The sequence below is a fragment of the Citrus clementina genome, unplaced genomic scaffold (genome assembly GCF_000493195.1).
Source record: "Citrus clementina cultivar Clemenules unplaced genomic scaffold, Citrus_clementina_v1.0 scaffold_6, whole genome shotgun sequence".
Taxonomy (NCBI): domain Eukaryota; kingdom Viridiplantae; phylum Streptophyta; class Magnoliopsida; order Sapindales; family Rutaceae; genus Citrus; species Citrus x clementina.
Genome location: NW_006262139.1, coordinates 14892737 through 14910795, shown reverse-complemented (window position 1 = coordinate 14910795; position 18059 = coordinate 14892737). Strand labels below are relative to the sequence as shown.

The window sequence follows — 18059 nt, the reverse complement described above, 5'->3', positions numbered from 1 at the left end:
GGGATTCAACCTCATCTAAATTTTTTTAAAAAAATACATATAAAAGTTATAAATAAATTTTATCATGTATCATAATTATTATTTGAATTATAAAAAAATTAGGGACTAATTTGGTATTGATACTTGAGTATCGATCTCTTAACAAGCGAAACCAAAATACAAGGAAAATACAAACTCTAATCACAATTTTTGTTTTTTTAGTGTACTAATTTTTTTTTTATCTTTTAACTCACTTCACACCAAAACAAATACACACATGAGAATGACTCATTAATTAAGCCTTCCTCCTCTATTTGTGGTGGTCGCCAAATGATGGCTAATTTTGTTAACATTGATGTTACAATTTAGTGTTTTTTCAATTTTGTTAACATTGATGTTAAATCGAGCCTTTTTTATTATTTTCTTTTATGAAATTATATCGTAGTTAAGGTGGCAATTTCGGCTGGGGTGTCACGTTTAAATAAAAAATTTTAACTGTATCTTAGATTGACAATTTATTTAATAATTGTGTCCAGAATTTGAATATTACGGGCATGCTCGGTATTGTTTCTGAATTTATATATTTGAAGAACAAAAAAAAATTGAAAAATGGTGTTTTGCAGTTGATGTATTTCGAATTTAAGTATGTGTCTGGTATCATTTTCTATATCATGTATTTAAAAACTGAAAACAGTAACATGCATTCGGTAGATACAGTTGAAAATGGTAAAAATAGAGAATATGCGTTCGGTAATACATTTTTCAAAAATAGTTTTTACTAAGCATTTAAGTTATACTTATAGTCAGAAAATAATTGTGACAATTATTACATACACAAATATACCATAATAATTAAAGCAAAATTATTATAAAAAATGACATGATGATAAAGTTTTCAAATTACCATTAATTAAAAAAAGAAGTTTTACACTGTCATTGTTTTTACACTATAATTAAGATATATATTACAAGGGGTGCAAAAACGAATAAACGAATCGAATCGTAAACGAATTAGTCAAAAATTCTATGGATTCGCATTCGATTCGTTTATAAAACGAATTGAAATTTCAGGATTCGGATTCGATTTGTTTATTAAATGAATATTCGGTTCGATACGTTTAATTCGTTTAATAGAATTGATAAACAAATCAAATCGAATCCGAATTCGTTTATTATTCGTTTATCCTTTACGAATTCATAACGAATCGAATTGAATCTGGATTCGTTTACAATTCGTTTAGAAAAATATAATTAATAAACAAAATTAAGCAAAAAAACACAAATTTAATATCTCACAACAAAATACAAATAATTCAAATCATATTATACAGTCATCCAAATACCAAATACCAAATCCTTAATATTACAAATAACAATAATTCAAATTCAAATTATAAAGAAATGTAATTTCTTTAATTCTCTTCATTTGTCTTTGTCACCTTGAAAACAAAAATCCTACACCAGAAAGTAAATAAAATGTTATTAACATGCTGCAATATTGATAATAGTCATTGTAAAATTTCAAAAATCAAATATATAGCAAATTTGTAGCATTTTCAAGGAAATAATAATTAAACAAGATAAAAACTTACCTAGCACACTGTCATTTGGATCATTGGCACTCTCTGCAGATGGAGCACAATTAGTGCTCATGTTCATAATGTTTTGAGTAAGTTGGTCCACAGTAACATCCAAATTTTCTACAATAATTTTATAAAAATAAATCTTAATTAGAAACAATTGCACATAATATTATAAAAGAAAAGTAAATAAATTTTATGAGCAAGTTTTACCAATCTCTCCAAACTTCCAATCTCTAGTAGTAATAATTGCTTGGACTGTCTCTAGCTTCAATACACTTCGAAATTGATCAAGAACTCGACCGCCAACACTGAAAGCTTATTCAGATGCAACAGTGGAGAGAGGAATACTCAAGATATCACGAGCCATGGAAGAAAGGTTAGGATAACGAAATCCATTTCCTTTCCAAAAACTTAGAATGTCCAAATCAATCTTTCTATCAATTCTTGGCTCATCTAAATAAAGCTCCAATTCAGATTTTCTAACATAAGCACTACAATCCATGCTATCAAAATCATCAAACTCCTACAAAATAATTAAGAAATAAGAATAGTCAAAATTCAAAACAAGCATGGAAATAATAAGTCTTACAATGAACAAATAAGAAAATTGTAAATATACCTTGAACATATCTATGGTCCTTTAGTTAAGTGTACTTTGACTATTGTCATTATGTCCCACACTTGAACCAACATCACTCATTTGAGTGAGTACGGATGTAGTGGAGGAAGATGGTGTGATCAAATTATACTCACCAAAAATTGAAAACAACTTATCTAGAACATGTTTCAACTCCTCCGAATTTTGACCATAAGCCTTGCTATAAGCAAACTCAATAAATGTCATCTTGTATCTAGGATCCAAGATGACCGCTATGGCCAAAATGGTACAAAAATCAGACCAATACTTCTCAAATTTTTCAATCATTTTTTGTGCCATAGTTTTCATGTACACATCCTCACTACACAATAATTGATCCAAAGCAACCTTAGCTACAAACACCTTTGGAAAATGCAAATTTGAAGCAGGGGATTTTGAACCAGAAAAAATCCATGTGATCTCATAAAACATAGACAAGAATTTGCCAATCTTTTTTATTTTCCCCCATTCTTCTTCAGAAGGACAATTCTTGTAATTAGAATCACTCAATTGTAAATGACGGAAAGCATTTTTGTGATACAGAACACTATCAAGCATGAGAAAAGTTGAATTCCATCTTGTAGAAACATCTTGTCTTAATCATTTCTTGTCATCTAGAGATACTTGCTTAACACACTCTAAAAATTTTCTTTTTTCTCACTTGTGACCCTTTGACATATTTCACACTCTCACAGGCTTTTTCTATTTCTTTCTCAATTTCTTTCAATCCTTGTTGAACAATTAAATTAATAATATGAGCACAACATCGAATATGAAAGAAATTCCCATCACACACCAAAGCATTCCTTAATCTCAATTGACTTTTTAACATTACAACACAAACATCATTACTTGAAGCATTGTCTACAATCAATGAAAAAATCTTTTTCTCAATACCCCATTCACACAACAATGACAATATTTTTTCAGCCAAAGCAACCCCGGTGTGTTGAGTTGGCATTTCACAAAAATTCAGCACTTTTTTTTATAAATTCCATCCCTTATCAATGAAATGTGCAGTGAGACACAAATAACCATTTGTAGTTATAGAAGTCCTTAAATCAGTAGTAATGCATATTCTACTAGGAATTTCTTCTAACATGCTTCTAATTTTTATCTTTTCCCTATTATGCATTTTTAACACATCGACTTTCGCAGTGTTCCTATAGATGTTGGGCACTTCATCACACAAATAATTCCAAATTCTTCTAATTCCCTCATATTCAACAAATTGAAATGCCAAATCATGCATAATAATGGCACAAGACAATAATTCACAAAACACATGAGCTTCAAACTTGGAAACAGGAGTTGACAGTCCATCACTACAATCTAACATCATTTGTACAGGATCACGCTTTTTAAATTTTGCACAAATTTCATAATGTCTTCTTAGATTACCTGTACTAGAATTGCGCACAACCACGTACTTAATGCTGCATTTTTTACACACCGCTCTCGGCTTGTTGTCTGGATATTTATCCACCGAAACCTTACGGAACAACGACCAAACTTGTGAAGTTAGTTTCCTTTGCCGTGGTGTCTTTTGTTCCACTGGCCTTAAACCTTTTTCAATCTCTTCTTCCAGTTCGATTATGTCATTTACATCATCATCTCCAACACTAGAATCGTTAATTGTGTAGGCTGAATTACTTTGGCTTGTGTCCATTCTCCTAAAAACAAAATAATTCAAAATTATTTCAAGGGCCCTGATTAATAGCAAAACAACACCTAAACAGCAAAAAAATAACAGTAAAATAGAAGCAATGCCAGCAAAACAACAGTAAAATAGTAGTGAAACAACAGCCAAACAACAATAAAACAACAGTAAAATAGTAGTGAAACAACAGCCAAACAACAATAAAACAGCAGTAAAACAGCAACAAAACAACAGTAAAATAGTAGTAAAACAATAGTAAAATAGTAGTAAAACAACAATAAAACATCAGTAAAACATCAGTAAAATAGCAGTAAAACAGCAACAAAACAGTGGAAAATAACAAAAAAATGGCAGTAAAACAGCAGCCAAACAACAGTAATAAAATAGCAGCGAAACAGTAGTAAAATGACAACAAAATAGCACTAAAACAACAATAAAACAGTAGTAAAATAACAAAAAAAGTAGCAAAACAGTAGTAAAACAACAATAAAAGGCAAACTTTCAGTGGTGTACCGTGATGGTGGGTAGTTAGCGCGGCGGGAAGTGGTGCTGGGGATGAAAGCCTATCTTGTGCGCGACTGTCGTGGCATGAGTTCGTGCCACCAGTGGCTGCGTCGATGAGGGTTGGGATGTGTTGTGTGGCCGGATTGGCGGCGGTGGCTAGGAGTTGCAGCAGCGGCCAACGGCTTTGATGGCTGCAGTGACGGCTTCTCTTTCCCTACGCGTTAGGGTTTTTGTGTTTGTGCCCTTGTGCAATCATGTGTGAGTGTGAAATGTCAAATGCAAATGTGTGAGTGTGTAATGTGTTTGTTATTTTTTTTTATTGTCATATAGTAGTTATTTGCTTAAAATTACAATATTAACCTTCAAATTTTAAAAAGCTTTCAAATAAATTTAAGGATAAAAAAATAATTTAATTAAACGAATAATAAATGAATTTTAAATGAATCGACCCGTATTCGATTCGTTTATGACCCATTTATTAAACGGATTCTAAACGAATAAACGAATCAAAATTTTCAAACCGCATTCGATTCGTTTAATTAACGAATCGAATCGAATTCACCCATTTATTAAACAAATCAATTTTTTCAAATCCAAACCCATTTAATTCGCATCGAGTCGAATCGAATAAACGAATCTTAACCCATATTGCCACCCCTATATATTACAACACATTATTTAAATAAAATAATTATAAAAAATTACATGATACACATTATGCATTATGTGTGTAATCATGTCATATAGAAGCTGCAATCCTATTTCTTATAGCATTCATCTTTGTGACGCTTGCTAGAGATAAATCAATATTAGTAAGTGGCCTACTAGTATCTCATTTTTCGTTGGTAACCAAATCTTGCACATCAAAGTCCCTGAACAACCTATCACTTGCATTTTCTCATCAAATAAAATTATGCAAAACACAATATACAATTGGAATTAAACATTGCTTACATAAACTATAATTATGCATATCCCTTAAAATTAAAAATCGCACTTTTGAAATACCAAAGTATCGTTCAATTACATTACGCAATGATGAATGTCTATAATTAAACAATTCTTAAGGACCTCTAGGTGCACAATCTGATCCTCTATAATCACGTAAATGATATCTCTCACCTCTATATGGTGTCAAAAAATCATTCATATTTATGTATCCAAAGTCCACAACGTAGTAATATCCTAAAATATAAAAATAATAAAACATAACTTAATTAAAAAAATAAAGGCTAAAGATACTAACTTACATACACACACATACATACTTATATTCTTACCTTCTTCTGGACATGGAAACCCATATTCTAGTCTATTTAAGGCATCCATAAATATCCTTGAGTCATTTGCAATACCTTCTCAACCCGTGTATACAAATGTGAATATCATGTCAAAAGAACACGCACACATAATATTTTGAGTCACCTAAGCCTTTCTATCTCGATACAACGTTTGTTTATGTGCTGGTGATCACGCAGCAATATGAGTTCCATCAATTGCACCAATACACTTCTGTAAAAATATGTGATAATTATTAATTTATTTACCAAATATTAATGTCACATAAACATTAAAGTAACATGTATTCAATTTCTTATCTCAAAATGTGGGAAAAAAATTGAATTGTTTCTAATCTCTGGTGGCGTCTCCCCTTGAGATTTTGCTTTTATAATGTGTTTTGCCAAGCAACAAAGTGCTTTTAACACACGCTTAAAGTGTGTAAACACTGTATCAACTGAACGTTGAAAACACTCAGATACAACCCGTATAACGGCGCCAAGAGACAATATATATAAGCACATTGCCACAGCCTCCTTAATACAAACATGTCTATCGTGGTCTAACAATTGTAAATGTTCAAGTGTATAACATAATTGAATGAAAACTTCTTTATCTATACAAAACATGTTATCCATCCTATCAGGATGGCCATTTAACAACTCTTGAACAAATTCAATTTCAGAAAATTGTCCCGTATAGCATTGCCTTTTAATAACACATTGTTGTTTCTCATATATCTTTATAGCAATGACAACGTCTAAAACTTCTTCTTCAATATCTGTTAAACTTTCAATATCATCATCTTCATTGTTGTTGTTGTTCATATTTCTACTCCGATTAAAAAACAAATCACAATTATATCTCAAGTATATCATAATTGAAATAAAAAAATAATAATTTGAACATACAGATACAAATTCATACACCATTTAGTAATATTGTATCAAATAAATAAATAAAACAATTACAAAGTTCAACCCATAAAAATAAAAGAAAGTCCAACACATAAATTTCAACCCATACAAAAAAAATAAAGTCCAATACATAAATTTTAACTCATAAAAATAAAATGAAGTTCAACAAATAAAAGTATCACAAAGTTCAAAGCATAAAATGAACAAGTGCATAGTTCACAATCAATAATATTCAAGTTAAACACATTACATTTTAAAGAACATACTACAAACTAGTTAACCAATATCTTTTTCTATTTTCAAGCATGCATAGAAAAACTTTCCTCTATTCAATATTGGGCACTAGCTTATCCATCAATTTATTGTATGTATCTCCATTAACATCTCTCAATTTCTCCACAGCTTCGATACACTCTTCAATATACCACTTTTCAACACATTGAGAAGTTGACTCCGTACTTTTACATTTAACCATCTTCAATCTAGCATTCATTACTGAACTGGCCATTTTAAAGTAATTATCAAACTCACTCTTTTTGTTTTTTACCACGCTCAAATGATTTTGCAATTGGCCGATGAAGCCTTTTTTCTGTCTTACTCTTGGAAAGTGGTTCCATTGAATCAACATCATCCTCAACATCAACATGAATTCCATGACTAAGAAAATTGTTTTCAATTCACGATCCTCATTGGAGGACAATGGAACTTGGTTAGAGGAAAAACATAAATGGCCAGAAGCTGTAGTAGTGTTGAATATCTCCCCTAGAGTTTGGTAGTGCTCTAAACTTTTTTTACGATATGGCTTCACTCCAGACACTTTCTGTGGAAAAAAAATAAGTGTATATAAACAAAATAAAATATATTTTATTTCCATATGAAACTATACAATATACTTTGAAATTATAGATTTTACCTTAATATATCCAGCCCAAACAGGTTCTGATGTTGTGACTGTATTTGAAATAGGATCCTAACCAAACCCAGTATGAGCTATTAAGTTAAAAAACTCTCGATGTTTTTTGCGCAACAAATTAAACTTGGACTTAAGTTGCCCTACATTAAATCTTTTTTGGGATTGTTCAAATAACTTATCACTTAGAGTGGTCAAAATTTTCTTAGTGAAACTTTATGCTTGTAGATCACCCTTTTTAACATGGTCATGCATTATAGGAATAAAAGCAGTTTCAGTCCGGCTAGACCAATCAGCCTTATCCTCACCATCAACATCATGTGGATCCATATCTTGTTACTAAAAAAATTTAAAAAAAACATATATCAAATATTAATAAAAATAAAGAAACTGCTTCTAAACATACATGGTTTAAAATTTTGAAATTAATCAAATTCAATAATATAAAAGTGGATGATAGATAAGTGTTTGCAGAAAAAATGCTGAATTTTCCTAAATTATTTTCTTTTTTTAATAACACAAATTCATGTCAAAATAATATTATTAGAGTGGTAGACAACAAACTTAATATGTGCATTGGCAACATGTTCAAACATTTGGCAATAAAGAAACTGATCACAATCATGTAAATACAATAATTTACATTAGGTTTAAGAATCTTCGTAAAAACAACTAAGCCCACAGACATTAGCCAATAATAATTAAACATAACAGACAAATCAAACAACCGACACATATCAAGCAACGGACACAAAGCAACAAAAAAAGGAAAGCTCAAATCAAGCAACAGACACAGAGTAACAGCTAAAAATGTTAATACTAAATCATTCCATTTTCTAACATATCTTAAAGAAGATACAAACATCTAATTTGCCTAAAAAACTAATTGAACATGATATGGGTCTAAGCTAAACAAAAAGAATCACACTCAAAATTTACTGAAATAGAAAAATTAAAGAATAATACCAACGAGAGATGGAGCAAAGGTGAAGCCAAGAGAGTGGTTGCAGTAAGCGAGCAGATTGCAGTAGGCGATGTAGCAGATTACAGCAGGCAAAGCAAGAAAGCAGGTGCAACGGTCGAGATTGAGCAGCAGTAGCAACGGACATAGAGCAATAACTAATTTTGGGCATAGAGAGAGACAGATCAGTGATGTTAGATAGAGTCAGAGAGAGATATGTGATGTAGATCTGGATAAAAAGGAAGAAGAGAGAGAGTCTTGTGCACAGTTTATGGGTTGTGGTTGAAAGATGAGTAATAGCCACAGGGAAGAGAGCTGTAAACAGAGATGACGAGAGGGAAGAGTTGAGATAACTTTGGGAGATGTTGATAGAGAGTAACGAGGTCGGAGATGTTTGAGATTTGTTCTAGAATATGTTTTTTGGTTTAAACTGTAATTCGTTTCAGAACACCTTTAACACGTTTTCAATTTTACAACGGGTTAAGTGAATCTGAATTCTTGTTATTTTATAATTTATTTTTGAGTTGAGCCCACCGAACGTGTTTTTTAATTATATTCATAAAACAAGAATGAAAACAAAGATTTGAAAAGAGTACCGAACATACCCTAATTTAACATAATTTATAGATAAGTGAAGCATGTTGTAATCTTGCCGCTTGATCAATTATCAATTTTTTATATGGTTTTATATTTTTTAAAATATTTATTTTTATTATTCACTAAAATTTTGGTTCGAGTTCAAATAAACCTTACAAAAATAAACCTTACAAAAGAAAAGTGCTAAGTGGCCAAATGGATGAGAGAGGGATGACAGTAACTTCAACATATGCTACTGCTCTTATGGCCCATTCTCTCTCTTCATTTTACACATTAAAAAATTTAAGAAATAATTAAAAAACTCAGCTAGAAATTGAGGGAAAATTTAGTGTTTTATTCTTATCCTCGTACACCACATCCCATTTAGCATCACACCCACGAACAGCAAAATAAATGAACACTACCACAAACGTAGCCGCTTCTTATCACCAACGTTGTTCTCAACACCACTGACGATGACGACGCTATTTTTCCTTTGCTTTATAAGCGACTAGAAAATAGAACCGCGCTTCACGCGGCTTTGAAAAAAGAATTTAGTATTATCATTTTTTCTTACTTTACACTTGATGAAACTGATAAAAAATATGAATTGATTTTTTTTAAAGATGAGGCAGCCTTATTAAAAAAAAGCTATTAACCAGCAATATAAATAAAAAAGCAACGCAAGATAAAGAATAAAATGAGAGAATATATTATAAAGTGATTTTATTCATTCAAATGGTGTGTGTACAAAACAAAAAGATGAGCTCTCCTTTTATAGTTACATAATCACTCCATGAAATTAATGAAAAATTATAGATCATAATTCCTTGTGAGATAGTGGGATTTATAAGGAAGCTAAAGGTTGCTAATGAGAGATAGTGAAGAGACTAAGAGATATATGTTATGAACATCTACATTTATTTTAATAAATTCATAACACTCCCCTTTGGATGTTCATTACAAATAATATGCCTCATTAAAATCTTTACATAATTGTTATTGTGTAATAACAATCAAATTAATTATGAGAAGATGAAAAACTAAATTTAAAAGAAAATTTCTCTATTTATTAGATAATAGAGAATATACAAAGATGAGAAATGGTGATGCCACATCACCTCCTCAAGTCCCAACTTTATATATATATATATATATATATATATATATAGATTTGTTATCCAAAAAAAAAAATTGATGAATAGAGTCACTGGTGTGGCACCGTTGACAACGAAACGACCACTGCCATTTAATGATCTCTCTCTCATTCTATATAATTCATTTATGTTAAATAATTTAAAATAAAAAATGTGAATTCTGCGATTTATGATTTATGACAATTCCATAAAAAAATGATTCAATACAAATTTATAACTACTTTCATCATCAATGATTATGTCTACAACCTCAATGAAAACATTACACATTTTGTCAAATCTCTCTTGGTGAATGGATAAATTTTACACCATGATTAATTTTCATCTAACTATAGTATTTTCTCATGTCTTTCCTCCACCTTGATAAAATGTATATTTTTAAAAGTAATTCAACATTGTTACGTATCAATATTACAAAGGTATATCTACAAAGAATTCCTTAAACTGAAACTTTGAATAGATATAGATAACTTTACACTCAGGTTCTTCAAAAACAACCGTAAAGATTCTTTTCTTACATTACCCATATGATTCACTAATTTCATGCATTGATTCCAAGGAATCCAACATGTTATAATACATTAGTGCAGTTAATTTTTGGTCAAATTACTTAAACCTAGAAATGGTGTACACCTCTTCAACTTACTTCTCCATCTCATATCTTGTTATACATGGAGACTTTATGCTGAAACACTTGACATATGCTTATCACTTTAATTCAATTTTTCCTCTTAAAGCATTTTCATATTTCTTCATATACTACTTCATATTTATTTTTGAGTTAACAAACTTATCAAAAATTGCATTCATACTTTCACTTCGATGAGTTATTAGCATTCCTATTAAAAAACTATCTTTCAAATAGCATGTAACCCAATGATGCCTCTCATTATATAAACCATTTAATGAATCATTATATTATAAATCATATTTCATAATCATGTCATGCTAAGCTTCCTCAAACACAACAAAGCTTAGTGAATCATAAATAGCAGAAAGCAAAAAAAAAAAAAAAAAACATTCACATTCATTAAAATCTCATAACTTCTCAAGTACCTTATTTATTATATGCCACAAACACCATTGATGCCTAGTCGTAAAAAAAAATTCTTCATTGCCTTTTGCATTACTTTATCTTTTTTTGTAATGATATTAATAGGAGGAGAACTGGACATGCATGATAGTCATGCTTCAAATAACTATGTAAATGTTCTTGTATCCTTGTGTGAAATCAATCTGCATCTTAACAAATATAGAGAGGCCATGATGACTAACTCTGAAAAATGAAGTGAATAACATGTTACTTATTGGTGAGACATGTGGTGTCAAATGTGATGACGTCCCCAAAATATTTGTAACCTAACCTACTTCTCAAATCTGCTCAAAATACATTCTTTAATCATTCTTGCTCATCTAAATCAATTCTTAAAAAAAAACCTTAGATTTTTTTTAAGTACTTCAAAATTGTCATAGTATCTCCTTTTCCAAGCTATAATCACCTTACTTTATTAACAAGATTTCTAAAATATTTTTCTAAGAATGAGACATTTTTATGTCCACCAGCTTCAACAATAATAGAATTGAAATTTTAGAGAATGTTAATTTTTGTACAAATATTCATTTCAATACGCATTTTTGCACTTGCACCAATTATGTAATCGTAAGAGAAATATTTAGCTTGTTCGGATTCAATCCATGATTGTGCTAGAGATTTTAAATTTGAAGAACAAATTTTCCATCTTCATTTATACAACCTCTAATTTTAGCATCACAACAATTTTTCACAATCGGTTTTGACTTTAATACATTAATAGATTTACTTTCTAACTTGTCGTTACAGCCACATGCAAATGTCACATATTTAACAATCTCATCACTCCCTTTCTTAGTAGTTCGTACCTTCACAGGAAACCCTTCTTATTTACTATAAGACTTATAAAATACAAATGTTTCCTCATTGCTATCAAATAACATCTCAAGAGTTGACTCATATTTTTTCAATTGCACATCTTCAATTGCACACTCATTTTCTAAATTTTCCATTTCTATGAAATAATTAGCACGTGTATTAATAATGAGTTATTACAAATTTTTATAAAATTTTTGTCTAGTGAAAATTTAATCCATTAAATTTCTAACAATTTAAATTAAAAAAATTTTAAATCAGCTAAAACTTAAAATGAGCCAAGATTGAAGCATTACACACTAAAAAGGCAACCTCAGGTGTAGAAATAATATGTTAGAATAATTAAATCGTTGTTTCGCATACAATATTTCAAGTTATCATACAAAAACTTATCATAAATCACAAAATTAAACTTTTGTACAAAATTATCATATATCATAAATTATAAAATTCAAATTTTTATTTTAGATTATTTGAAACAAAATTGATTATGTATGAATGAGAGAGAGAGATCATTAAATGGGACCTTTGGTGATGACCTTGTCGGCGTGGTGCGTCGGTGTGGTGGCAGCAGTCGTGTCGTTGTCCATGATGCCGCATCGACGACTTTGATCGTCAATGCGTTATTTTTTTAGGTAACATATCTTTTGTAAAGCAAAGGGAAAAACAGCGTCATCGTCGTCAGCAGTGTCGAGAACAATATTGGGATAAGATGCAGCTATGTTTGTGGTAGTGTTAAATGGTTCTATCATTCGTGAGTGTGATGTAAAATGGCATGTGGTGTACGAGGATGAGGATAAGGTACTAGATTTCCTGTCGATTTCCATATGAGTTTTTTTTAAAATTATTTTATGCATAAAATAAAGAGAAAGAATGAGCCACAAAAAACGACAACATGTGCTACTATTTCTATCGTCATTTTCTTGTCTGTTTAGCCATTTAATAACACTCCTTATAAAAAAAGAAAGGAGACGCTAGATTTTCGTTCACTTTAAAAACTTTAAACAATTCTCGATCAATTTAATTAAAAAACATCTAAATACTATTTAAAATATGAAACGAATTATTAGATAATGACACGTACAGTTCAAAAAAAAAAAGATAATGACACGTCAAAATAGTTTAATAAATGTGACATATTGTACATGACACTCGTGTCACCTCAAGTCAACCCGAGTCCGCTATAAATCTGTGCGTAATAGAAATTGCCACCTCTTGTCGGGGGGGTTGTCGTTGAAATATCATTTACATCAGATAAAATTATATTTATATAAGAATGAGGAAATGTCTTACATAACCGTCTGGGTGGTGTAGTTGGTTATCACGCTAGTCTCACACACTAGAGGTCCCCGGTTCGAACCCGGGCTCAGACAACTATTTAATAATAATTATTAGTTTTCATAATTTAACCAAAGATTCCTTCATTTTCAAGAAGGCTACACTTCGTAGAAATTTCACAACTGTCCCTTGCCGTTAAGTCATTCCCTGGCTCACTGCACAAGTCCCATTCAATTCAATTCTCTTCATCACATCGCAGGAAACCCACAGCCACAGCCTCGACTCTCTCTTAATCTGCCTAGGGTTTCGCGGATCATTTTATTTTGCACAAAATAAATCGTTTTCTAGGGTTTCGGAAGAGCGGAATATTATAATAATAATAACAATAGTAGTAATCAAGCGATGGATTGGGGAAACGTAACAGCAGAAGATCTTATCGACGCGCTTCGTGAAGTTGACTGGTCGTCTCCACCGCGTCCTCTCTCCGAGTTCTTCTCCAGGTTCACCGTTCCGAGATCCTCCGCCAAATGGAACAGCCGATTGAAATGCAATCTTTACTAGTAAGATCAATCGCCTGTTTCGTTGTCTTCTTCCCTTGTTCTTTGCTGTTTCTTTTTGTCTTTGTGATTGGATCGTTTGGTTTCGGAATTCTGATCGTCGTTTTACTGCCTCTGTTTGGTTGCCGAGAATGTTTGGGGAAAGGAAAATAATATGTTCAGTAATTTGACGGTTTTTGTTGTCTGTGTTCAAAAGTAGATGTAGACAACTCAATTAGGGTTGTGACAGGCGTTTGCTAATTGATGGAAAAAATGCTCTAGTAGGTCATCTACTAATTCACACATAAGTGAACTGATTTTGGATGATTTCTGATCACGAGTATGTAAAATCATTCTATTGCTGAAATTCTCGTGCAGAAGAATTTGAAAAAATTAATCCACGCTTATTCTATAGTTATATATATCAGGGAATGGGGGAATAATTAAAGAAAGAAAGAAATTGTGACTTTATTTGTAGCCAGTTTGTGTAATACTACTCATAACTAAATGCAGTATGAATATTAGCATATTTGAATGATGAATAACCCGTGGTTTAAGAATATTTCTTGTTGCTGCAATCAAAGAGATGGATGATTGCAAACTGTTGGATGAAAATTACACTTCTATGTTTGACTTAATATTTGATATATGAGCTTTGCATGCTTTTGCAGCTACCGAACAAACTACTTTATCATGATTACTGTCATTCTTGGTGAGTGGACAAAATATCTTTGGTTCATCTTTCTTTGTTCGGTGCATGTGTGTACTTTGTTCTTAATATTTTCTTTTCAATTGTAGGGTTGGGTTTCCTAAGGAGACCTGTTGCTATTATTGCTGCTCTTTTGACAGCCCTTAGTATTGCATTTCTCAATGACAGGTAAGCTGTTTTATACCTACTATGTATGTGTGTGCATGCACCCACACACACAGCATTTTAGTTCTGATTCTGGGTTAAGTAACATTGAAACAACTTGGTGAAATTTTTGGATTGTAAGAATATGTTCTAGTCATATCCATTTTTCTTACCCTTTTTAATAAAACGAACTTTTGCTGCCTAATTGGTCATTTGAGCTCTCTTGTTGAATAAACTGCCATAACTCTGCAAAACATTTGGATGTGGATGAATTATGTTTTCTGGATTATAAAGTCTACTTACAGTTCAAAATTTTCAATTGAGCTGTCTCAAACTATTTTGTGACTATTGTTTCCTTTTGCGGGTTTGAAAACTCAGCAGAAATTGTCATTTAAATTTGGGTTTTGTTTCAGTTGTGAAATCTGACAGGATTTATTATCCTGCTCAGGTTAATTGGATTATTAATTTATTTTTTAATTTGTGGATTCCCTCATTCAAGTCAGTATAGTGTCTTCAGTTTCTACTAGGAGTCAGGCAGTTGGACTGTTTTGAGGTTTAATTTGATTCAACCTGATTTGGAGTACAGCGAAATAGATGTGATCGTGGTAGCTGTTAAATATCAATTGTGGGAAACAAACGTGTGGTTTTAGCGGATGCGTTGGAGTATTGGCATGATGCCATCGCTCCTGATCTAGAGTAGAGATAGCTTGAATTTATTAGCCTTTTACTTAAAATAAAAATATTGTGCATTATTAATTCTTTTTGTAGTGTGTTTCTGTGGGTGTAGTTCTTAAGCTTAAGGTATAATAAGCCTTATTTTCCAGTCAGTAACCATGCTATAATCTTTAGCACATGGTTGTTGAGAATTCTTTCTACAGCTTTGCAGGTACTTTCAATGAGAAGGTGACAAGAACTGTGAGGCAATTTTCTCCACATCTAGCTGCAAAGATGAGGCCTCCTCTTACGTAAGTTTCTTTTTTGTTTATCATATTTCCCCTGGAGCATTTAGAATCACCAGCTTAATTAATGGAATTATTATTTCAGACCTGTTATTCGTGGGCGCCCATCAGCGAAAAGAGCAATCTATATATGTGGTCGGCCTCGTTGGGTGTTTGTCTTAATATTTTCTTGCGGTATATGAAACTTTTGAGTAGTTTTTTCTTTGAGTTACTGATGCAAATTAATCTAACTGGTGACATATTCAACTAATTGTTCTTCTTTTCCCATTATTTTTGTAGTAAGTTTCATCCTTTGGTATGTTTCCTGTGGTCTTTTGACTGTTCTATGGGCACTTGCTGTTGGACTTCTTGGTATGTGTACCCCTTCCATTTTTCAAGTTTCTTCCCTTTCAGTTCTTTGTATGTTTTTTAGTTAATTTATTCTCTTTTCTTGTTCTGTTTCACAGCCACTATCCTTCATGCAAGTTTTCGAACTCCCAACTTGAAAGCACGTCTGAATACATTCAGAGAGGAATTCCGTGCTGTTTGGCGCAATTATAGTGAGCTGTAGCTGATACGCCTCTGTAGGAAGTGAGTAAATCTGTTTTGCAAAATTTACTTTCATACTAGATTTGGGCTCATTAATGTTTTTTGCCTAGTGTCCACATGTACGGCGCAAACACTCTTCTTATGTTGTCATATTGTCAACAGCTGCTGCGAATACAGTCTGCTTATAGCTTGATCTGTAGTTTTATGCTATATTATTCTTGTTATTCTTTCTTGTTTTTAGCTATTAATGTGTTGTTCACTTTGATTATTTGTCTTTAATTGGATATCTTAGTTTATTTTTCTATACTTTGGAGGTAATTGTTTACTCAGAGTGGAAAATATTAAAAATTTACCCCTTCTATCTTGCTCATAATTATGGCTATTTTTCAATTTTTGTAAGTTATATCAATTCATAATTTTAGTGGGCTTGCACAGTTGCTGTATAACACTAGCAGAGCTTAAAGCTTTTGTTTTAGACACTTTCTCCTTTTAGATGGGTTTTATTGCTGACAGGATGGAGTTTGATTCTTGCCTGTTTTGCATAATTAGCTTGTTTCAACTTCGCCGCCGTAGTAAAAACAAAGGAAAAAAAAAAAAGGCTGTGTCTATTTATTCCTTTTTCTATCCCTTTCACACTGCTGGTAAATTCAGCCATTTCCCCAGCTTGAATTTCACTCAATCCATAAACATGTGCAATCCCATCTCCAACTGAGACCACTCGACCGATCTCATCCACTTGAAAATTTGTATAAAAGTTGCTAATTTGACTTTTGAGTGCCAGGCACCGAAACGAGGTATTAATGGTGTTTTGTTGTTGATTTGTGGCTTTTATGTCTCTGCTATATTATTATTCTACTGAATAAGTATTATTCTTTTTAGCTTTTTTATTGCCTCTACTTGTAATTTTGGGTTACGAATGAGTAAATATGATAAGGTAATGATGTTCATGTGTATTAAGAAGAATAATGTTTTGGATACAAACTATCGTACAAATTCTTTCTTGTATATACCTATGTAGCTGTGTGGTATCATTGCCAGTGCCACATCCAGATTTTCAAGGAAGTAAAATGAAAAATAAATATTAGGAGATGACATATGGCAATGCATAAGCCGGACTTTTGGGCTCTCACTTGTTGGATACATTAGTAATATATTTTGCATGAACATTAATTTTTTGCCTCTATCTGTTATTGTAATAACAGCATTTGCGTTTTTGCAGGAGCTGCCTTTTTCGTTGCGAGGTTCATACAGCCTGTTGTTCTGGATTGGCCTTAATTGCTTCTTCTGTTTGCTATAAAATAATTGCATGTCTTGAATAGAATTCTCGGGTGAAGTTGCTAATTTTTGCTCCTAAAGGGTGTAAATTGTAAGGTCTTGTTTTTTGTAAAGAAAACTGTTTTCACTGATAATCAATATTGGAAGGAACTCTGAAGGACCAAGTGGAAAAAAAGGTTTATATCTGAAGATTCTTAGAAATTCTGGGCAAGTTCTTATTGCCCCATCTAGATATTTTAGAATTTTACAATGCAGAACTGTTATGTATGCATGACTTCAATGACTTAATAGTGTAACCTTCTTGTTTCCTTGACCTTATATTACTCACACGATTCCACATAAAAAATTTTCTTATTGTTGCGGAAGTGTTTTATGTCTGCGCAATTGTAGTTATAATTGGTTGTTAATGGATCATTGTGTTAATATGGTGACACATTGAGAATGGCTCATGTTCTTGTATACGTGTAATGGGGGCTTATTTTCCTACAAAGAAGCTCAATGAAGAGACATGGTTTTGGGTAACTAAAATGGTTGCTGCATTTCTGAGGTTATTAGAGTTCTT

General features: G+C 31.8%; 1 protein-coding gene and 1 non-coding gene across 2 annotated transcripts; both read left to right on the top strand.

The window, feature by feature from the left end:
- The first annotated feature begins 13367 nt into the window (after positions 1-13367).
- TRNAV-CAC lies at positions 13368-13441 on the top strand. The gene has a single exon. It is a non-coding gene; the product is annotated as a tRNA-Val (tRNA).
- A 36-nt stretch (positions 13442-13477) lies between these two features.
- Positions 13478-17857, top strand: LOC18038030 (PRA1 family protein A1). Its single transcript, XM_006429132.2, has 8 exons — positions 13478-13906; positions 14554-14594; positions 14681-14759; positions 15614-15700; positions 15780-15868; positions 15974-16045; positions 16141-16264; positions 17442-17857. Exons 1-7 carry the CDS (start codon positions 13749-13751, stop codon positions 16242-16244), a joined length of 630 nt encoding a protein of 209 aa, XP_006429195.1. The 5' UTR covers positions 13478-13748; the 3' UTR covers positions 16245-16264; positions 17442-17857.
- Positions 17858-18059: the final 202 nt, after the last annotated feature.

What these genes read in the sequence shown, in the direction of transcription:
- LOC18038030 (XM_006429132.2), top strand. Translation starts at nt 13,749, where the DNA reads ATGGATTGGGGAAACGTAACAGCAGAAGATCTTATCGACGCGCTTCGT. An exon ending in AAGATGAGGCCTCCTCTTAC is followed by an intron (nt 15,701 to 15,779) that starts GTAAGTTTCTTT and finishes TTATTATTTCAG; the next exon opens with ACCTGTTATTCGTGGGCGCC. An exon ending in ACTTGCTGTTGGACTTCTTG is followed by an intron (nt 16,046 to 16,140) that starts GTATGTGTACCC and finishes TCTGTTTCACAG; the next exon opens with CCACTATCCTTCATGCAAGT.